The 24,281-nt window shown below is 40.4% G+C and overlaps 1 protein-coding gene across 1 annotated transcript; it reads right to left on the reverse strand.

Annotated features, from left to right (window-relative positions):
• Positions 1-435: 435 nt before the first annotated feature.
• Pskh2 (protein serine kinase H2) lies at positions 436-15,490 on the reverse strand. Its single transcript, XM_069991805.1, has 3 exons — positions 15,303-15,490; positions 9,411-10,077; positions 436-741 (listed from the first exon to the last, which is right to left on the reverse strand). The coding sequence occupies exons 1-3, from the start codon at positions 15,488-15,490 to the stop codon at positions 436-438; spliced, it is 1,161 nt and encodes a 386-aa protein (XP_069847906.1).
• Between the last annotated feature and the right edge of the window lie 8,791 nt (positions 15,491-24,281).

Raw genomic sequence — 24,281 nt, forward strand, 5'->3', positions numbered from 1 at the left:
CAGTGGGCCTTAAATATATATCATTATTTTCAAGGATAAATACTTTCATTCCCTATATCTAATTGTGTCTATGTCTAATTCACCATTCTTTTACATATTTATCCTTTATCCTGATAGTATGATGTTTTATTTAAGCCATTCAACACTAAAATGATTATCAACATTTACCTTTTCTAGTTATACCATGCACCTACCACTTACTGTAATGCAATAATACATATTCAGGAAGTGAAAATATGCAAAGGAAAAATTATAGAGGAAAAGATGATCAAAGCAAAAGTCAGCATTATCTAAGAGTAACCACATGTTCTTATGTCCTTTGAGTTTTAGGGTCCAATAATCATGATGACAGGGTCCCTCTTGAACTAACAGTATAAATGAATTTGTTGGATCTGGCTTAAAATTGAAAAAAAAATGGTTTCAAAGGTCATCTGCTTACAAAACTGCAGGGAGGGGGGACCCTGCTGTTCTTAAGTTTCTCCTGCTCCACGGATGCTTTGACTTGTGAGAATGATGTGTCTTGGAAGATTGTGCTGACCCAGGGCTCTGGGAATAGGGAGATGCCCTCCTCATGAGGTTCCGGGAAATGGCTCTCTGAAGATTCTTCATGGAAGCCCCCTCCGCCATATTGACTACCCAGGGATGGTCCAGGGCCTGGCCAGCTGACATTCGGTGACTGGCTTCCAAAATCAGTAACTTGTCTATGAAGTCCTTCGCCAAATGGGAGATGCTTGGCCAAGGCTGAGATAGATAAATAAGTAGATAAATTTAAAATGCACACAAAAATACACACAAAGATTCATATTCTTACATAGACCCATCTATCAAATCCACAATATTCTTTCAAGTAAGAATTTTGACTGAATTGTTATCACAATAAAAATCAACTTGTGACAGTAGATTTGGGTTGAACTACATTAATATTAGGGTATTATCCACCACACTCTGGTCCTCTCCCAGAGTCCCTGCGACATGACCTGAGTTCCTGACATGATCTAGAATGGACAGCAGAATGAACGTTTCCCAAGGACATGAGATGCTACCTGGGCTGAAACCTAGGGAGAGAAGGGGACCCACAGTAAGGACGGTTCAACAGAGGCTGCTTCTAAGTGCATTTCTTCAGCCACACGGGCCTCTGTGTTCCCAATCAGTCGAGTACAGCGATATTCAGCACGTAGCAGAGCTGTGACACAGTACAACTGGCACAACTAGGTGTTTGATGTTCATGGACTCATTCTGTCAGTATTTACAGCATTTACACATACTCTAAATACAAGAAGCCATTCACATAGGCATTTGTAAAAATGGTGACAAATGGGCTGTTGGTTTATACTTCAGCTTCTTTTCTGTATTACCTGCCAACACATAACACATACCTACCAAAAAATGTATATATTCATATCCACTACAAAGGAGAAACTGAGAAAATTGCGTCTACTATTTCTAAATCACAAGTTGTAAGTGATATGTGTGTTTTTGTTTGGTTTTGTTTGATTTTTTTTTTTTTTCAGTCGTGAGGCCTGAACTCTGGGCCTGGATGCTGTCCCTCAGCTCTTCAGCTCTACCACTTGAGCCACAGCGCCACTTCCGGCTTTTTTTTCCCCCGCTTATGTGGTGCTGAGGAATCCAACCCAGGGCCTCATGCATGCAAGGCAGGCAATTTACCACTGAGCCACCTTTCCCAGCCTGTGATTTGTGTTTTTAAATGTATAACTATCCCAGGAAAAATAGCAGAATCTTCACAATTGACTGTCTCTGCCCTACTATAAAACTCAGACTAAAAAAAAAAAAAAAAAAAAAAAAAAACTCAGACTATATATAGAGAAATCACACCTATCTCATAGCATCTGTTAAACTAGAATTGAGTAACAGTAAACAAGCAAAGAGATAAACTCTTCTTTTTTTCCTACAGTTGATTTAAGTACATGAGATATGAGAAATATGTACCCCTGTTAGTAAGTCACAAGATACACGAACAGATTTGTTAAATTCAAATATGGAAGAAATGCAATGGATTTCATCCAAGTCTGGACAAAGCACTTCTGAGCTGGGCTAGACTACTTGGCCCTAAATCCAGACACATTTATCTGGGCTCAAGACTGTTTAAATGAACATTATTAGATGTCTCCAATGGAATGTTGTAAGACAAGCAGCTGAATCTTTCTGAAAAGATTATAAAATACATGCAGTGAGGCTGAGGGAGAGCTCATTAAAATGACCTCCAACAATACACATTAAAAATGCAATCTCAGAAAATAAGATGACTAGTGTGCTGGGGAAGGAAAAAAAAGTCCTTCAGCCAAAGCTTATTATTCAAATATGAGTTATAAATTGCAGAATTCCTGAGTCATCAAGAGCAATCAGAAAGTAGCTATGAATCCATTTCACATTACCAATTTAGAAAAGGATACATATAGGAAGAAAATAAGTTTCTGTTTTATTTTTACCTTCTTAATTAAAATTTTATGTTTTGTCTGTCTAAAAAATAAACTAGTAAGTACACACATACATATTCTATAAATTAAAAAAGAATGTTTTGGATAATACTGTTATAAGACCAGAAACAGAAGAGACCACCCACTGAGTAGTCCCCTCTGGACCACTCATGTGCTGACATTATTCAGTACCTTCACCAGCTTTCACATCTACTCTGTCAATGAACATGTCCTCACAGCTTCTTCTCCCAAGATCAGCCATACATGCTAACTTTTTGCCAGCCCATTCAGGAAAGTCAGTGAGACTCTTATCTCCAATTAAACACTCCAACGCAGAAGTAGAGCTGTGGCTCTAAGTGATAGAGTGCTAGCCTTGAGCACAAAAGCTCAGGGACAGACCCAGGCCTGAGTTCAAGCTCACACACACACACACACACACACACACACACACACACACAGAGAGAGAGAGAGAGAGAGAGAGAGAGAGAGAGAGAGAGAGAGAGAGAGAGAGAGAGAGAGAGAGCATATTAACCCATCTTAATGTGGAAAAAGCCTAAAGTCAGAGTATCTGTCTAGATCCACGCAGCTCTGTGAACTCCAGGTCTCTATTTCCTCAGCAGAAAATAGGGATCCTCAAATTATTATTAAGCAACAAATCAAATCAAATAGATAAATAAAAGGTCTTCAAAGTATAAAATATTATGTTGATTCTTATTCCTGCTACTAGTAAATGTTCTGTTATTTTGTGGATGCAATCACTGACTGTATTTAGAAAACCAGAAAATGAAAATTGTCCAGCCAAGGGGCTAGTCATGTAGATCAATGATAAATCACTTGCCATCACCCTTGAAGTTCTGAGTTTAATATTTACTACCTGGAAAAGAAAGGACAAAGAAGGAAGGTAAGAGGGAAGGGAAAGGTGAGGGAAGGAGAGGAGGAGACAGGGAAAGGAAAAGGAAGGAAAAGAAAGAGGTAAGGGAAGAAAATAATATTTACTCCAGACATTTCTAAGTGTCTAAAACAGCTTTGGTGGACACTTCCTTGGTCCTTAACCACTGGTGATTTCAAGGTCAGCCTAATCAAGGAAACAGATAATATAGCCTCTTTTCTAGTCCTGCCATCACCAACCCTTACACCTCAAAATAACATGTACACAGTCAAAACAAAATGAATCACACTGTATCAATCTCCAAAAGAATTCCTGTGACTGAATTTCAGGGAAGATTCACGTGTGTTCAATTCAAGGAAGACAGAGAAGAGATAGGAACGTGATAAAGCAGAAAATGGAATACATTTTTGTGGGACTTTTAGATCCTTCAAAGCTATTTTCCCATAAAAATCTCTTTAAAAATACAATTCTCATTAAAAACTGCTATCACTTTTTATATATTTAGAAACTAGGCCAGAAGAATGGAAACCAAATTGCAGGCAGATCTAACTGAATAATACTATAATATCTGTTGCTACGATTCTGTTTATGATGGAAATAGAAGCAAAAGGAATTAAAGTTCTGAATCTCCTACTCCTCTCTCCTTTCCTCCTCCTAACTTGAATTAGGAATAAATACAGTAAAGACAGCATGAGAGAACTTAGCAGAGATAAGGAAACAGAAGGAAATTGGGTCATAGCTGCTAAAAATGAACATAATCTATGAACCACATTCTGGGAATATAGCAAAAGCTATTTTCTTAAAAGTATAAAAATCCTAAGTAGGGCTGGGAAGGTGGCTCAGTGGTAGAGTGCTTGCCTCGCATACATGAAGCCCTGGGTTTGATTCCTCAGAACCACATAAGCAGAAAAAGCCAGAAGTGGCACTGTGGCTCAAGTGGTAGAGTGCTAGCCTTGAGCTGAAGAGCTAAGGGACAACACCCAGGCCCAGAGTTCAGGCCACATGACTAACATATATAAATAAATAAATAGATAAATAAATAATCCAAAGTAACACTGTTCAATAAAAGAAATGTATTCATTACCTGTCTTATGTAACTTTAACCCCTCTTTTCATCACCTTTACAATAAAAGAATTTTTTAAACATAAGTGAATTTAAGCGAATGGGGGCCATTTTTCTATCAAGGTCCATATGACTATCCATATATATCCCAATGTATATGAGGATATTTGCTTTTTGGTTTTCTTATTTTGTTTTGCTTTGTTTGAGGCAGGGTCCTATACTACGTTGCCCAAGCTGCCCTTAAACTTACTTTCAATCCTCCTAACTCAGCCCCTGAATTCTGCAATTATAGATATGAGCCATCAGACCTGAAATTATATGTCTTTTGTTTTATGGCTTTTGCTTTTAGGTTTTTCCTTTTTCCTGGTCCTGGTTGGGGTCCAACTCTGGACTTGGGTGCTTCACTTGAGCTCCTTTTGCTTAAGACTATTGCTCTACCACTTAAGCCATGGTGTCACTTCCAGCTTTTTCTATGATTAAGGAAATGAGTCTCAAGGACTTCCCTGCCCAGGCTGGCTTTGAACCGTGATCCTCAGATCTCAGCCTCCTGAATGGCTAGGTTTAAAGGCATGAGCCACTGGCTCCAGGCTATGTATGTTTTTAATAACAGTGTTTATCCTAGTATCTGGCAAAAATAGTTATGACTCATTTTATTATCAATTTACTTCATACTAGCAGAATTACTACAATACAGTGGAATATAGTTAGATAATAGTATGAGATATCTAACTCATTAGCAAGCATGCTTGCAAAATCATTTATATTAAAACTCTAGTAAGAAAATATTTTTATGATATTCCATGTAAAAGATGATATAGTATGTCAGGTGATGGTGGCTCACACTTATAATCCTAGCTACTCAGAAGACGGAGATCTGAGGATCGAGGTTTGAAGCTAGCCCGGGCAGAAAAGTCCCTGTGAAACTCTTATCTCCAATTAACCACTCAAAAACTGGAAGTGGTGCTGTGGCTCAAGTGACAGAGTGTTAGCCTTGAGCACAAAGAAGCTCAGGGACAGAGCCCACGCTCTGAGTTCAAGCCCCACAACCAACAAAAATAAAGAAATAATAACATGGTAAACTTGAAAACTAAGTTTTTACCAAACCTTCATAAAACAAATAACCAAAACATAAAACAAACAACCAATATCCAACTTTCAACCAGAGTTTCCCATGTAATTGCAACATACATAATTAATACATGGGCCAATATATGGAACTATGTTCAGCACTTTAATTTGTTAATGCTTTTGTTCTTTACAATTACCCTGTGTAGGTTTCTTACCATTTTTCCAGCACAAAAATAAAGAAGTCAAATCATAACCAAACTTGTGCAGAGAGTATACAGCAGATCCACTGGATGGTTCCAGATTGTGTTACTCTTATAGTACACTATATATGGTCATATAAACACACAGGCATGTCCATGTGTGTATGCTGCACAGAAGCCTGGAAGTTCTTTCACTTCACTGGTCAACAGATTTCTTTTTATTGTGATCATATTTCTTTTTGTGATTATGCATATATTGTTCTGTATATTGGAATGTGTGGATCTCTTCCCTTTAAGAAACTTCTACCTTTCAACCAAGATAGCATGATATCGCCTTCAGCTTGGAATCTGACCTACGCCTCCTACATGGTAATTAGTACTCTTCCATTGCTCCTATGCGCTTTTAGCTTTTTGTTCTACTTGTAGAAAGTAATTATAGTTAGAGAAGAGAGCTACTTAGTAAAAGTGCCTTCAAATGGTCTCTAGGATGAGTCCTTTCCTTACACATTACCAGAATAGGCTCTGCTACTCACGCATCATGATCCATCTCTTTCACAAAGTGAGGAGAAAGTCTTTGCTCTATGCAATCCCTCTCCAGCTACCTGCTACCTCATCTTTCTACTCTGGTTGCACCTTGAGGAGGAAGCAGTATAAAAGGGGAGCTTCCAACCCCTATCTGAGGAAAACAGTGATTAAAACAAATGTTACCTTCCCAGACCCCTTCCTATGCCAGGATTCTAATAAATTCAGCAACTAAAGATATCAATTACCTTATAGTCTCCTGAACTATAAGCTAGTCTGGACTAGTTACCTTCGTTGATACACTTATCCATATACTAATATAAATCTGAAGCTTTAATACTTGTTTAAAAATAATTTTTATTAAACTCATTTTCTACCTTTATCTCTTTAATCTTATTAGAGATGAGGTGGAGCTCAACCTCTAAGGAATTTGTCGCTTTATCATGACATACAGCAACAAGAATAAATGCCAAAACAAATGAAAGTAAACATAATCTTAATTATTCAAAAAAGGGAAAGAATGGCACAAAAAATTATATACCTTTATGGAAAGGTGTATATATATATATATATATATATATATATATATATATATATATATATATATACACCTTTGTGTATACCAAAACCCAAGAGTTGAAATGCTTATAATATAGCTAACTTTTTACTTAAGAATGGGTGGTGTTACAGCACCGATCTGATAGCTACCTAGGAAAATAATCCCTATTTATATTAAACATATCACCCCTCTTCATCATAAGATATCCAGCATATAGCTTCTTTCTGAATGCTCTTAGCCTACTTACTTCACATTACCACTAGAATTCTAGAGAAAGATATGATTCACATAAAGTGCTATACATAAAACTTCAGTTACAACTGAAATGATTTTTAGTCATCTATTTATTAATCGACTCAATATTTCTTTTAATACAAGGTTCTGCTATGAACCCTAGACTGGCCTCAAATTCAAGTTCTTTCCTAAGTGCTGAGACTGCGGGCATGTACTGCACAGTTAAAAAATAATATTTTAAAATGAGTATTTGTTACTGTACAGTTCCACAGATCTAAAGTCCAAAATGAGTCATAGAGACTAAAACCTAAGCTATCAGCAGAACCATAATCCTTCTGTAAACAGTAGGAGAGGTGTAAGGCTCCTTACCTCCCCCAGCTTCTGGAGGCTGCCTTTAATTCTTGGCTAATAACCCTCCTCCACCTTCAAAGCATATGACTCTAACCTGTTTCCACAGTCTCCTTCTCTCTCTGGCTTTACGCCTCTTGCCTCTCTACCATGAAGACCACAAGGGTGAGATTATACTGGCTAGACTCATTTAAACAATTCCAGTTAATCTCCACATCTCAAGATCCTTAATCATACCTACATATTCCCTTGTGCTATGAAGGGTAACTGTCACAGTTCTTGAGTAGGGTTTGGACATCTTTGGTGAACTATTATTCTATCTGCTGATTCTGTTTTCAGTATTAATGGTCATCCCAATTCTTAAATAAATATTACATTTAGAAAAAAACTAAGCTGGCCAATAAGGGCTAATTTAACAAAATTATGATGACAAAAAAACACTATATTATATACTTTTCTGAGTCTCTCAATCTACTGTGTTATAGACTGAATGCTTCTTGTCTCTCCAAAAAAAATTATATGTTGAAACTCAACCCTCCAGTGTGATGACATTATGTTACTTTTCTCATCACTATGAAAAAATATCTGACAGAGCCAATTACTTAAGAGAGATAAGAGTTATTTTGTTTTGTGGTTTCAGAAGATTCGGTCTTGGCCTACTTCATGCTTTTGGGCAGAGCATCGTGGTAGCAAGAGTGTGTGGAGGATGAGTGTGTTCACTTTACGGAAGACAAGAAGCAAAGAGATGGGCAAATAAGTGCCCAGGACAAGATACAAGCCCAAAGACACACTCCCAGGTACGCCCACCCAAAGTTTCCTCCAAAAATAGAACCAGCAGCTGGAGAGCCACATTCAAATCATGGCAGGCTTATTAGGAAGTAATTAAGCAGCTAATTTAATAACTAAATTAAAGATGAGGCTCCAGTTTGCTAAGATTAGTGTCTTTATAGGAAGCAACAGAAGAAAGCACCTCTCTCTCTCTCTCTCTCTCTCTCTCTCTCTCTCTCTCTCTCTCTCTCTCTCTCTCTCTCTCTCTCTCTCTCTCTCTCTTTCTGCACAAAGAATTGGTCAGGAGAGCACACAACACCATGGAAGCCATCTACAAGCTAGAGACTCTCAGAATGAAATATACCTTACCAACACCTTGATGATAAGCTTCCCAGCCTCTGAAACTGTGAGAAACACATTTTTATTGGTATGCTACCCAGGCCATGTTATTCTGTTCTAGAAGCCTGTGATAAATAAGATATTGGGAAATATTAAAATAAAAGATTATTATGATAAACACTAACAAACAAGGGGGAAGAGAGTTGAGAGAATATAAGCATACTAAGGTTCTGTCAGAGTATGGAAAATTTTCAAGTTTGTATTTGATTTTAGATGTGACATTTTAATTTTAAATAGGTATTGTCAAATTGCTAGTATTTTTTTTTCTTCATGAGAAGTCGAAAGCAAAATAAAATTCACATGAAAAGATTTTCCTATTTGGTTGGGCTTCCCACACACAAGCTTTGGCAATGTTCCTTCTCTACTGAAAACAACAAAGAGTTAACAGGTTCACAAACCCTTGGGAGTTCCAAGCTTAAATACTGGATAAATACTTCACACAAGCTGTGAGGTTAAATATTTTACTGAGAAAACACTAGTCACAGAAAGGGCTGGAGACTTCTAGATTTCAGGCAGAAAAATCTGTTGCCAAACACCCAAGCATCATGCAGAGCTTCTGAGTATACATTCCTCAGCCCACTCCAGTTCTGCATACTAAAGGAAAAAGTTGCATTCAAACCCACTTATCTACAAGATTATCACTTTCAAGTGCTAACCACAAGCAGCTCAGTAATCAACACCCTTGAGGACTAAAGACTCTTTGCAAGGACCAATTTTGCCCAACAAGCACATTTGACAAGGAGACATTTGGATATTCTTGGAATGTAGTGATGCTGGCAAGCATCCATCCTGCAATGCACAGGATGTCCAGGATCCCATACCAAATCATCCAGTCCTAAATGTCCACAGTAACATAGCTGGGAAGAAACACACATACACCTCTTATTCTAGGTCAACACCATAGACTGAATTGCTGATGGCTTACCTCTCCTATATAATGATATTTGCCTTTAAGAATCTTCCTGTAAAGCTTTGAATGGCTTTCATCATCAAAAGGCAGGGATCCACTAAGTAAAACAAAGGTGATAACACCCAAAGCCCACATGTCCACAGCACTGGTATAAGGTTTCCTCAACAAAACCTCAGGGGCTATGTACTCTGGGGTCCCACAGAGTGTCCCCATCATCCAGTCACCCTTGCTGTTCCCAGAGTGAGCCAAACCAAAATCTGTGATTAAAATTTTCGACTCTGCACCCGGATGATAATATAAGAGATTTTCAGGTTTTAGGTCCCTGTGAGTTATTCGCAAACCGTGCAAATAGCTAATCCCGTCAGCCACCATCTGAAGGATCCTGACAGCATCCCGCTCTGTGAAAGATCCCTGAGCAAGGAGTCGATCAAACAGCTCCCCTCCCGTAGCCAGCTCCATCACCATGTAGACTCGGTCCTGAACCTCAAAAATCTCCATGAGCTGCACAATGTAATGGTGGTTCACCCGTCTCAGGACGCTCAGCTCAGCTTCACATGCTTCTCGGCCTTCTCTCTCCCTGGTTTCCATCACTTTGATTGCAAAAGGTTTCTTGGTAGTCTTCTGCTCCACCCTGACAATCTTGCTGAATCTGCCTGTCCCGATGAGAGCCTTGATGTCATATCTGTGGGAAGGAAATGGAAGCCCTTACTCTGAAGAGATGGGTCTCAAAATTATTGAAGTTTTTACTTTATATCATCATTTCTTTCTTCATATTTTCCCCACCAGGTACCCTTGCTTAGTATTGCTTGTACTTTTCAAAGCCACTCCAGATTCTCTGTTGAAATGGAAGTGGTTGATAGAAAGATAGTCTTAACAATAACTACCCTTCATCACATGTCAATAATTGTACTTAAATAAGTGATAGCGGTATAATAACATTTTTTTCAGATAAGAAACTTAAAGCAACAACTAAATAAATAAATGGCTAGGTACCTGTAACTCATGCCTGTAATCCTAGCTTAGTTGACTGAGATTTGAGGATCATGGTTCAAAGCCAGCCAGGGCAAGAAAGTCCATGAGACTCTGTTATTTCCAATTAAACCACCAAAAAGCTGGAAGTGGGACTGTAGCTCAAGTGGTAGAGCACTCACCTTGCACAAAAGAAGCTCAAGGACAGCACTCAAGCTGAGTTTAAGCCCCAGTACCTGCACAAAAATTTTTAAAAAGAGTCTTTCCCTAGGTCTCCCATACTATAGCTAGAGATTGAATTTCTAATTCTTTCCATTGTGTTTTGCCAAAAATTTCTTAAGAAGTTTAGGATCTCCATCAGTGTTCTTTCTTTCCCTCCCCCAAATACGTTTTTTAATCATTCCTCAAGCAAAAAAAAAAAAATCATTCCTCAAGCATACCACATATAAAGACTAAGAAAGAAGCTTCATCTGTTTATAACCTTGGGACAGGGGAGGATTAGCCCACGCATACATTAGATCAGGAGACAGGATGTGTCTCTTTGGAGTACCTGACTGTGAGCCCACTCCTGGCACATTTATCCACAGCAGTCCTTAGTATAGAAACAGTAAACGTGACTGTATGATTATTACTCCCAGCCTGGTGGAAGTAGATATGGCTACCAGGCAGCCAGTTTCCACTGCCTCCTGCCTTCTACCCTCTTGCATTTGCAATTTCTAATCAGTAGAGAGAATTCTAGCAGGATATATACATCAATAATACCTCAGGAAGTAATAACTCACAGAAAGACCAGGTAGTCAGTTCAGATTTCAAAGGCTAATGTTCGTCAGGTTGGATCTTCTGTGTAAACCTTTACTTAAATTTAAGAATCCTATGGAATTTAGTCCTCTACCTTTATTAAAGAAATGTTGAGAAAAAGGAAGACTTAAAATTCTTCTTTCACATCTGGAAACAATATTAGAGTAGGCTTCAACCCTAGCTCTCTTTTTTGTGCAGATGGAGAAAATTTAAGAGCAGATTAATTCATTTGTTACTTAAACTCCAGTCAGGATTAGAACCCAGATTTATTTTCTTTGGGGGGTCCGGTCATGGGGCCTGAACTTTGGGCCTGGGCACTGTCCCTAAGCTCTTCAGCTCAAGGCTAGCACTCTACCACTTGAGCCACAGCGCCACTTCTGGCTTTTTTTTTTTTTTTCTGCTTATGTGGTGCTGAGGAATCGAACCCAGGGCCTCATGCATGCAAGGCAAGCACTTTACCACTGAGCCACTTTCCCAGCCCCAGATTTATTTTCTTACACCATAATTTGATATTCTTCACACTTTATTAAAATCTCTCCCAGGAAAGATGGCAAAAGATGAAATGTGCCCGGGCAGTGTCCAGAGGGAAGGTTAACTTTTGATGACACATGCTCTGTACCAAAACTTCAAATGCAAATACCCATGTGCTCTTAACATCCTCACTTCTTTCTGCAGAGAGCTTATTCATCCTGTAATTTTTGCTTTTGCCTACTCACTCCTTATATTCTCGTGCTTAGTACATAAAAACAACATTCTGCTGCACCAGCTTACGGAAAACAACTTTCTTCTACATTATGAATTTAATTTTCTGGCCAATTATCTTATCAAGCCAGATAACAATTTAATAATCTTAAATAGATCCTTTCTCTCTTCCTTGTCCAACTCTGGTTTTCATTCACATACACTCTCAATAGGACTTTGAAAATAATCACAAGAATTTCAAATCTTATAGCTTTTCAGAATAACCAAAATTTGGGGGGATGGAAGCACTTGCTAAATACTGAGCATTATGCTGTCAAAACTACCCACAAACTGCTCACAGAATTAATCATCGGCTATCAATCAAGCTACCCTTTTGAGAACCTATTTTCTTTTGCCCAAATCAAAGGAGAAAAACTTAATACTCTTAAGTGGGAGGCAGGAGGACATGGTGTACCAAATAATTGAAGAAAATACTGGTAAGTTGATACTGGAGGAAACAGTGGGCTTCAAGTCAACATATTTTGCTTCACAATCTGCAGTCACATCGTGTAACAAATTCCTCTAACTGTAGTCTTGCTTAGGGGTCTCTGCCATCCACGGATGTTGAACACCTATCACTACAACCTGGCATGCAACATGGCAATAAACGGGAAGCATAAATGATGAATACTACATATCATTCCTGAATCATCATATCTATCTTCAAAACATTAAGTGGGATGGAATCAAACAGGAGAGAATGCCTTACAATATCTTCCCATTTCTTCCACCTCCTCTCTTTTATCCCCACGTTCCACAAGTTAGTTTTGTAGGTGGTATAATTTCACATCATCTCTGAGAGTGAGTGAATTGGAAATACCACTTCAACCCTAGCTGCTATGAGCAGGGAATTTTTGAATATGGATTAACAAAATAGAAACAGAAATGATTATATTGTTTGATAAAAAAATAATAGTCGTGAGCTTCCTAGAGATGAATGTAGTCACATTTAAATTCTATCATTTCTATTCTGCTTAACTTTAGAATCCTATGAAATGTATGGCTATAATAAAATCATAATGAAAAAGAAAGCCAGCTGTTTTCTAAGGCGCAACTGTGCTTTAACTTCAACAAGTCACTTAACCTTCTTGGACTCAATTCCTCATCAGTTAAAAATAAGCTGTTGAAGGCCGGGAGTTTCGCTCAAGCTGTAGAACACTAAAACGTGAAACCCTAGTCAAACACACACACACACACACACACACACACACACACACACACACACACACACACACACACACACACACACACACACACACACACTGAGTTAGTCTTAAATTTTTGAGATGAATGTCAGGCTCATGGTTGTTTAGTCCCTCAAAAGCATTTTTTCCATGATGAGATAGACACATATCGTTTTGTATGGCCCTCAAATGATGTTATAAATGTCCAAATAGCTCTTGGCAGAACAAAGGTTCCACACTCCCACATGGAACTACCTCAAGCATAGGAGTTAAAAGGATAAATAGATAAAAACCAAACCAAGTTAGCCAATTTGGTCTCAACAAGACTTGAAATCCACTCAGATTCTAATTCTCCCACATCATCTGCTTTGTTCTTGTAAAGGTTTAACAGCTGGTAGATTTACAGCCTTTGTTATTATTGTACTGGAAGTTCTCTAGGAAAGCAGGAAATTACTTTCTAGGTTCTGGGCACAGCACTGTGAAGAAGTAAGCAGACTACAGTAGGAAATCCTTGAGAAGCCTACTGGGTGACTCATGACTGTGTCCTACAAAACACGGATTGGGGAAGAGGAGTCTGTGACTTCCTGGGCCAATATGGCACACTCTAAAGAATTTAGGTTTTCCTTTTTTCCTTTTATTTTGTGGACTTTGTTTTCTTTTTTGGGATAAGTCTTACTATATAGCCTACTCTGTCCTCAAACTCGAGACCTTTTTGTCTCAATCTCCAAGTGCCAGTATTACAGGTGTGCATCATCATGCCCATCTTAGATAAATTTACCTCCTGAGACAACCAGTTTGCAATCATTGCTCATTTCATACTCTGGGCCAGCAGGGTTTTACTTGTATTTTGTGAAGACAAACATAAAAATTACACTAATAACTGAGGGCTTGTGTGACCCAATTTCAACACATTGCTTTAGTTATCTGAACATGAATTTGATTTTATCATCTACTTCCATTATACAGATGCAGAAACAGGAAGAAGAAAGGAGCAGATGTAACAGGATAATAACAAGTGGAACTCTTTAGAAAGGCAAAGATAAAATTCAGTAAAAATAAAACATCAGGAAGCAGGTATTTGAAAGGGGTAGGGTGGGCTCAAGGGGAAAAGGATGGACAGATGAAGAAGAGAAGATGGAGAAAATGCAGTCATGAAGCCTGCAAAATTAAGAAGAGTGAGGGAAGAGGTGAGTAGGGGAGAGATGGGTGAGAATGTTGATGAAGATAGTAATAATCTGCTGTGTTAGATGACAACTCCTTTGTACATATAGCTACTTAAAGATAATTTTTAAAATCCAAAACAAAGAAAAAAAACAAATAAGGAATATTATCAGCAATTTTCTACTGCCATATTTAATAACCTAACTGAAATGAACCAATCCTTTCACCGGCACAATCCATAAAAACACACATAAAACCTAAACTCTAGAAATAAAAGCAGGTGGGAATGAATCTCAAGTCTCTTTGGCTCAAAGGCCCCTTTCTGTTCCACTAGCTACCCTCCCACTTTTTAGAATTCTGTTGAGGATCCCTTCCAAGCCATATGTCTAGCTGGACCCAGCCTCAGTAGATGATGGGCAACTCCCCTTCCCCTATGGAGTGTAGGAGAGATTAGGAGGTCCCTCCAAGAACAGCAATCCTTTTCTCTTGCTCTGCACTTACTCTCCTTTGTCTATCCATGCATTCCTTGCTTAGAGCTGGTAAAAAGAAATTGCACAGGATACCTACTAAAAAGTGCACGGAAGCCTGTATTCCAGACGACAGCAGTGGAGGAGAAAGAGACACCGCTGTTGAAATTAAAATAAAGTAATGCTTCAGACACTAGAGAGAGGCAGAGCGGAAGTGCTGGAGGTGGTAGTGGGGGGATTTCCATACAGTTGACTTCAGCGTTTCCTAGCTGAATCTTTCGGAAGTTAGATTTCTGCCCTCCCACAGAGACAGGGAGAGGGCAATATTTGATGAAAATTGAAAGGGAGGAGTTCCTGTCTTTGAAAAAGACATTCCTGGGCTGCACAAGATGTGCATCTAAAAGGGGCAAAGAAAGAATTTCGAGCAATTGAAGGCCTAAATTATATTCTGTTACTATAGTACAGAATAAACGTTGCTAGGGTTTAGGCAAGCTGCTGTGACCTTGCAGGCAGTCTTGCACCTTGGCTTGTCTTTCTGAACCCAGTCTCAGGCCACTCCCTCCTCCATGCTTCCTGAAGCTCTTTACCTGGCAAGGACTCGGGAGTCGAACTTGGCTCGGAAGAGAGCCACCTGCATCCTCTGAGCTGCCTGCGCCGCAGTCTCCTCCGGCCAGGGTCCCGCACTAGCAGTGCTGCCTTGGCATTGGCCTTGGTGCTTGACCCAGGCCAGAGAGAGCGGCTCTGGGACCACCTTCCTGCTGGCCCCGCAACCCATCTCCTGACACGAGTGCCCCACAGGGAGCAGAGGGGCTCTGGACCCAGGCGGGCTGGGCAGATCCCTCATTTATGGGCAGAACAAGTGGGAGGAGGTGGAGCAGAGCCACCTGTTGCCAATAGGATGGAAAGAAGCCCCCTGGTGGGGCCTTTGTTAGCAAGATAACACTCAGAAGAGACCTCCAAGATCAAACAGTACTAGCCACTCATCTACAGAATTTAAACTCTCCAGAGAGCAAGTGAACATAGGAAATCCCAAGCTTCTATACAAATGACTATCCCTCCAAAAGACTTTAATGTCTCCATGTCTGATTCAAATCCAGATTGCCAGAACATTAAGATATGTACATATATAACACACACATTTATACACACGTATAAGTGTGTGAATACGTATTTAAATTCTAAGATGCTGTATCATTCGAAAGTATAACATGTCAAGTATTCCATTGTGTTATTTAAACAGTGTCACCACCACACTAATTCATCTGAGATATGGAAACGTATGTCTAGAACTCATTTACCCTAGGCAAATAAAAAAATAAAATGGTTTTTTAAATCCATACATGTACACATTATAATTGTATATTTTTGTGCAACTAGCAAGCTCTGCACTCTACCACTTGAGTCAAATCTCCAGTCTAACTTTTCTTTTTGCTGGTAAATTGAAGATGAAGTCCTCAGGACTTTGATACTCTGGCTGACTTTGAACTGAATTCCTCAGATCTCAACTTCTGAGTAGCTAGGATTACTGGCTTATGATCTTATCTTTTAGGTTACTCCATGCATTTATACATACATTTACTATATATGTGAATGTGTATATATGCAACAGAAAATGTTTATAAATATCACCTTACTATTTTATATATCAGTATATTAATTTGCTAATTATATTAATCTATTATTTAATTCTTATTAATTGATGTTAATAAATTATATTTGTATGGGCATGCAAGAAATGAATTTCAGGCTGGGAATGTGGCTCAGTGGTAGAGCGCTTGCCTTGCATGCATGAGGCCCTGGGTTCGATTCCTCAGCACCACATAAGCAGAAAAAGCCAGAAATGGCACTGTGGCTCAAGTGGTAGAGTGCTAACCTTGAGCTGCAGAGCTGAGGGACAGCGCCCAGGCCCAGAGTTCAAGCCCCACGACTGGCAAAAAAAAAAAAGAAATGAATTTCATTTGGGGCCAAACAGGTCAAGAACAAATGTCTAACAAGTTGTAAAACCCTGTAGTTATCCCAATTTCCAGTGCTCATTCTATTTTATCTTTCCTGTCTAATTATATTTAGTCAGTAGTGTGATTTTGTAGGAAATGTCTATCATGAGTAAATTAATTTTGCATTCTGCCAAGAACTGTATTTTGAAGGAAAATTCAAAATATGGCCTGAGTATTGTTAGGAGAAAAATGAATCCATCCTGAAAGTAGCACAAAATAAAGGACTTTCTTTTTTTTTTTGGGTCCGGTGGTGGGGCCTGAGCTCTGGGCCTGGGACAGCCTCAGCTCTTCAGCTCAAGGATAGGGCTCTACCACTTGAGCTACAGTGCCACTTCTGGCTTTTTTCTTATGTGGTGCTGAGGAATCGAACCCAGGGCCTCAGGCATGCAAGGCAAGCGCTCTACCACTGAGCCAACTTCCCAGCCCCAAAATAAAGAACTTTCTGTGTGAAGAACTCTTGGAGTTTCTATCTGGGAGGAGACAAAGAAGGTTAGTTCTAAGAAGGTGAACAAACAGTGCTTTTCTGTCTTTGCTTTTGAGATTGACAGAATAGGCTCCATAATCAAAGAGAAAAAGAGAAGAAAAGGAAACAAAGAAGTCAAGGTGGTACTCAAGAACTCTATCTGTTCCTCAGGGAGTCTAAGGCAAAGATTGCTCTGATAAATGTGATCTGGAAAATAGGGAGAAACCATATATCAAAATTCTAAAGCTAGGCAGTAGTGAAGGCACCAGATAATATGCAGACTGCATGTCTAGTTTCTCTAGCAGCATGCTGCTTGAAGTGGGCTGCAGAAACTTCTGGTTTGAATGTATCCTACACTCACTGGGGAAAGCTTTGACAAGGGTCTCCCCCAAAGGTTGAACCAGGTTTTTATGAAAATTGGCTTATACAGTCAGTGATTTTAAACCCTTTAAAACAGAAAACATTAAGGCACCACTGATTAGTTCTCTTTGAGGAAGCGCTGCCTATCAACAGGAAATGTTGATGTTAGTAACTCTTTGCCTGGGGATAAAACTCCAAGTCTACTGCATTTGAAATTGTACTTTCAAAGAACTTCAGCAAGCCTTTTCTGTGTCAAGACTATATGGCTGCCAGGTTACAGAATCCAAGACCCCCTTCATCTTTTGGGGGAAAGGGGTATATGGCCCTTGGTAATAGAGCTATGTAAGCCCCATACCACCAAACTGCAGCCTCAGACAGCCCTCATCAGGTTTTCAAATATTGAAAGAATCCTAAGTAACTATTTTGGCCCAGCTAATCTCTGAGAAAGACTATTTCCTAAATTCAGATGTAGAGTACTATCTTCACATATGGTGTTTCCTACATGGGTTTATTGTTTCCAATTGCTTCATTATAAAGGAGACTGCCTGAGCACTGAGACCGCATTCTTTCGTGTCTTAACTACTTAGTTATTTAGAAAAACTATCACGATGAGCTTTAAGACTTCAGGTGAGTCAGTTTTTTTTGTTTGTTTGTTTGGCTTTGTTTTTTGTAGGTCATGGGGCCTGAACTCTGGGCCTGGGTGCTGTCCCTCAAATCTTCAGCTCAAGGCTAGTGCTTTACCACTTGAGCCACAGCACCACTTCTGGCTTTTTCTGCTAATGTGGTGCTGAGGAATCCAACTCAGAGCCTCATGCATGCAAGACAAGCACTCTACCACTGAGCCACCTTCCCAGCCCACAGATGAGTCAGTTTTAAATGAACCTTTATATCAATATGTATATCAGTATGTCTAATTTGTGGAAGTAGCTTCCTGTAAAATTTGCATCAGCTAAAAAAAAAAATGGAAATGATATCTAGCAGTTAGTTCTGTAAAATTTATTCCAGTGGTGTTTGATAAAGAGAAAATATAAAGCCAGGTGCTGGTGTCTAATGCCACCTAGTTATTTAAGAGGTTGAGGTCTGAGAATTTTGGTACAAAGCCAGCCAGGGTATGAAAGTCCATGAGACTCTTATCTCCAATTAACCCCCAGAAAACTGGAAGTGGCACAGTGGCTCAAGCGGAGAGCGGTCTCCTTGAGCCGAAGAGCTCAGGGACAATGCCCAGGCCCAGAGTTCAAGCTCCACAAAAAATACATACATTGATCAAAAAAAAAAAAAAAAAAAGTCTCCCCTCCTCTGCCTCCCATTGCCCCAAAGTTGTAGATGCTTACTTAGTGGGTAAGTGACATGTATAATAATTTCTAATACATCCCTCTAATTGTTCAGTGCAGTTTCCATCCTGCACCCAAGCTTTTTAAAGCAATGTTAGAAGGGCGCATAGAATTAAATCCTAGTGATGGGAATCCGCATTGTTCTCATCACCTAATCTTCATGGTCCACCTGACCCACCCCCACAGGACCATCCTTGGAAGTCCCTGACTTGGAGCAATTTTCAGGAAAACTTCTTGTGTCCCCAGTGGAAATTTTTGACAAGTGCCTGAGTTGACTTCCTTGTTTGACTTGTACTTAAGCCCTGGACTTCCCACTTTCTGTACCCCTTGGATCTCCAACTCTTCTCTGTGGTGGTTCCTTGGCACCCCTCCTCAGAGATGAATAAAATTTGGTCTTTTGGGGTCTCTGTCTTGTTTCTCTCCTTTTTAGTCTGCTTGATACTTCCTCAGACCTACAATATATCTGGGGCATTCCATAAAAACTTCCTAGAATAACTCCCTGGATACATCCATTGATTGGAAAAAGAGGCATCCCTTTCCCTAAAGAGTATTATACTAAAAGGGTTCAAGGAATTATGCCAAATCAAAAATTTGTGAAAGACTTTGACTACTATATTGGGAAAACTCGGAATTTTTCCCCCTCTGGTGTCAGTCTTTACTTCAGTGAAACAAGGAGAGCAAAACAAGTAATGAGAGGTGTCTCAGATGATATGCTTAGAAGTCCTAAAATGCCGTATCCTCTTACATCCTGAAACCAAATAGATGTAACCCATAGACATTTTTTCAAGTAACATAAAGAAGTCACTTCATTTGGAATAAGTTTCCCTTTCAAGAGCTACAAGTTTGTCATTGTTTTCCAAGATTTTAGCTCTCTTTAAGGCCCCCTTGCTGGGATTAATTTTCTCTGAAGTGATCTCCTGCCTTAAATATCAATTTGAAGGTGTTCTTCTTATCCTCTTCCTCATACCCCAAAGGCCTGAGGATTTGTTCTTGTAATGACAACTAGCATGGGGGCTGGTTTTAAGTCAATTTTACATTGAAAGGAGGGAGCCAGCTACTCACTCTCAGTGCTCTCTTTCCATAAACAAATAATAAGGCGCTTCTAAGCAGGGAGTCTTTGTGTGAACTTGCAGAAAAAGGAACTTTCTTAACCACTGTGGCCAGACTGTCTCTCACAATTAAAACACCTTCTGCAAAATGGAACATGATGATTCAGAGAAGTCTCTAATACATTCTCAATTACTGACTGAAAATATTCTTCACTCCATGCACTAATGAATAATTTAGTTATATTTGTTTTTACACTTAGTATAGAGCTTTAGGGTCTGGAGTATAGTTCAGAGAGAGAGGTGCTTGCTTAACACAAATTCTTTCCCAATTCTAGAGAGAGGGAGAGAGAAAAGGAGGGAGAGAGAGGACAATTTGGGAGGGAAGTAGGAGAAGGGTGGTCCTAGAGCCTGAACTCAGGGCCTGGGCACTGGACTTAATATTTTTGCTCAAGGTTTATGCTCTACCATTTGAGCCACAGCTATACTTCTGGTTTTATAGTGGTTTATTGGAGATAAGAGTCTCATGGACTTTCCTGCCCCAGCTGGCTTTGAACTTCAATTCTCAGATCTCAGCCTCCTGAGTAGCTAGGATTATAGGTGTGAGCCACCAGCACCCAGCTTCAAGGACAGAGTTCAAAATGCTGAGACCTCCAATCAAATGCATTGTCCAGTGTGGAAGGTTGACCTGACACAACTCTCAAGGATGCAATATCCCAAGGGTTCAATCAATTATTTAAAAGTAAAATAATGGAGTGATGATGAGATATTTAGACAAACTATTTTCAGGTAAGCATTTTCAAAAGTTTAAAAAAAATCAACTCTTGCATTTGAAGGATGTTTATACCACTTACATAAACATTTCAAAACTGATTCCTAATTTAAGTCAACATTTCTTAACTACTAATGCATGAGCATGGTGGGTTCTTTTTCTGTGACAGTATAGACATAAAACCAGAAGCAGTGAACAGTGATAGTAAGGTAGCAAAGAGCTTATTTAACAAAGAGAGTAAAGGCCACTCAGGAGAGTGAGCAGGGGAACGAAAGAACAGGTTATCTACCTCATGGTTCATGACTGCTGCTTTTGTTGCTTTCCTCCTCCCCCTAAGTGATCTGTCAGATTGTGATTGGTTCATTTGAAACAGGAAAGAAAGACAACCCCCCCCCTGCCCCAATAGCCACAGGATGGCAGGCTGACCAGAACTGGCAAGATCCTAGACCCCCTCCAGGGTGGTTGCCACCTGTTGGGGGAGGGGGCCAAGCCTGCCTGAACTAGTATGCTGATGTTTTCTTTCACTATTTACTGAAACATGCCCTGAATCCCCTGCTATGTTGAGGAAAGAAACAGCACTTTAAAATGCCAGACACTAGTGGCTCACACTTGTAATCCTAGCTTCTTGGAAGGCTGAAAATTAAAGGATCATGATTTAAGGCTGGCCCAGAAAGAAAGGTTTGCAAGATTCTATCTCAACCCATAGTTTGAAGAATAGCTTGTCCCTGTCACTCTAGGCTGTAAGGTAGGTTAAAATTGAGATGATCATATTGAGATGACCAAGCAGGGCAGAAAAACCTGAGACTTTATCGTAAAAAGAAGATGCTAGTTGGGGTTGTGCACACCTGTCATACCAGCTAGTATGGGAAGATGAATCATAATCTTGGCATAGACTCAGATAAGGAAGCAAGATACTAACTCAGAAACAGTCTGTAGCAAAAGGAAGAAAGAGTAGGAGGAGGAGGGGGGGGAGGAAAATAAGAGTAGGGGGAGGAGGAAGGGAAAGAGAAGGGGAGAGGGAGCAGGAGGAGGAGGGGAGGGAGGAGGGGAAGGAGGGATGCTCTGAGGTAGAGTGCTGGCAACCAAGTGTAAGACCCTGAGTTCAAACTTAAGTACTGCTGAAAAATAATTGCTAATGGGGAGGAGGGAGGAGTTGGGAATGTGGCTTTAAGGTCTAGTGCTTGCCTATCATGTTTAGGCTCTGCGTTCTATCCCAGTCACAGAAGAGAAAAGTCAGCCAGAAGAAAATCTTGATTCTTGTTTGAGTTGCTCCTGTGTATTGCCACAACCTCTGCAAGACACTGCTCAGAGGGCCATCAGTGCCACACAAACTTTTCTCTCTTCCATCAACTGCACTCTTGCTAGTCCTTTCCACTCCAACGGCTTAGTCTATGACCAATTTTTCTCCCTGCAACATTTTAGATAACCCTGCTGGGGATTGAAATCAGAGGTCATATTCCTTTCAAACAGCCTCAGAATACGGAACACACACAGCCCAAGATCCAGCCACACCAAGTCTGAAAGTGTTCAGAGCTCAGTTTTCTCCACCTAATCATCAGCTCCTCTGGGGTTCCCATTGTCAAGGGTCATCTGACCTCAGAAATACCAGAGGATGTTTTAATCTGGATTTTATTGCTCCATCAGATGAAGCATTTGTTCTGAAATGCACCCTCCCCCCCCAAAAAAAAGATATTGTTTCTTGGCTGGTTTGCTTCAGTTTCAAATACATGTTGGATGCTTGAATGTACTTGTAAATTTCTGGAGGTTATTAAAATTGCATCACTGATTTGTCTCTATGTGTTTGTGCCTTTAAAAATGTTACTTTTCTATTCACCTGCCAAGAAAATAGCTGAGTTAAGGAGTCAAATAAATCCAGAGTTTAAAAGCATGCACTGTTAGGTTTTTAAAAAAGAGGTAGCCGAGTAAGAACAGCACCATGCACATGGTATTCATGTAAGGGGTAGGTTTATTCAGTAGACCTGCTGGGACCAGGCAAGGTTGGCACTCCACATGGCTGGGAAAGGCCTGGGAATGAGAGAGAGCTGGGAGACAGAGGAAAGAGCTAGAAAAGAGCAGAGAGAGCAGAGAGAGCTAGAAAAGAACAGAGAGAGTGAGCCTGGGCCTGCGGGAGGCCTTATCTAGGGTAGGGCGGAGAAAGGTGTGGCCACATCAAATTCAGATGTGACCTCAGCAGATGCAGATGTGACCTCTTCCAGGTGTGCCAGTTGCCTAGGTAATGCAGGTACTGGGTGGAGACTTTGCTGCAAGGAGGGTGGGGTCTGCTCTCCATCCATGAGTGGACTTTGCATTCCAGCCTTTTGATAATTATGAAAAAGGGCAAAGACTCTCTCTGGCTACTTCCTGTTGGCAAGGGGCGTCGTGGGGGTAAAAGGCTGAGATGATGTGGTCCACTCTGGGAGAAGGCAGCAGGCAGCAGCTGTCACTTGGGTGTTGAGTCCTTCAATGAAGTCTGGAGGAGACAAGTGTCTTGGACGAAGTCTGGAGAAGTTTCATGAGGCATTGATGGAAACCTGAACAAATGGAAACTCTGACAATTTTTAAACCTAGAATGGCTAGCCTTTGAGAGGGAATCTAGAGGGGGGTTCCTGGGACCCAGCCTGCATCGCACTCTTCAGGGCACAAGCCAAAATGTAGAAAAGAGAAAGAGAGAGATAGGGAAAGTTGGACATGAATGGCAGAGAGAGAGAGCAAAGAGAGCCTGAAAGTAAACAGACTTCTGACCATTTACCATTGCAGTGGCAAAAACTGAGAATGGCAGAAAAATTGTTCTGAAAAAATGCAAAGAAAGCCTGAACAAATAGATCAAGCCTACATTAGCTAGCCTTTGAGAGGGAACCTAGAGGAGGGTCCCTGGGACCTAGCCTGTGTCACACTCTTCAGGGCACAAGCCAAAAAGTTGTAGAGTCAGTCTGGTGAGTGAAGGAGAGCTGACCAGGCAGAAGCGGCGTCCCGACTTCCCAGAGCCCTCTAGAGAGAGCAACAGAGAACCATAGAGCTTCACTCACCAGAGTAGAGAAGTGGTGTGGACATGGATGTGAAGGCAGCAATGGTATCAATGCGCTGATTCCGCCGCAGACAGACTGGTTCACAAAAGGCCGTCAGAACTGTGGGTATTCCTCAGAGATAAAAAGGAAAAACAAACAGAAAAAGAAAAAGAGGAAAAAACAGAGAGGAATCCCAGCTATCCTGACTTTAAGCCCTTTATCCGAGTCACAGCACCATTTATGTTAGGTTTTTAAAAAGAGGTAGCCGAATAAGAACAGCACCAGGCACGTGGTATTCAGGTAAGGGTAGGTTTATTCAGTAGACCTGCTGGGACCAGGCAAGGTTGGCACTCCACATGGCTGGGAAAGGCCTGGGAATGAGAGAGAGCTGGGAGACAGAGGAAAGAGCTAGAGCAGAGAGAAAGCAGAGAGAGCTAGAAAAGAGCAGAGAGAGCGAGCCTGGGCCTGCGGGAGGCCTTATCTAGGGTAGGGCGGAGGTGTGGCCACATCAAATTCAGATGTGACCTCAGCAGATGCAGATGTGACCTCTTCCAGGTGTCCCAGTTGCCTAGGTAACGCAGGTACTGGGTATAGA

The sequence above is a fragment of the Dipodomys merriami genome, unplaced genomic scaffold (genome assembly GCF_024711535.1).
Source record: "Dipodomys merriami isolate MVZ:Mamm:240054 unplaced genomic scaffold, mDipMer1.0.p SCAF_4, whole genome shotgun sequence".
NCBI lineage: Eukaryota > Metazoa > Chordata > Mammalia > Rodentia > Heteromyidae > Dipodomys > Dipodomys merriami.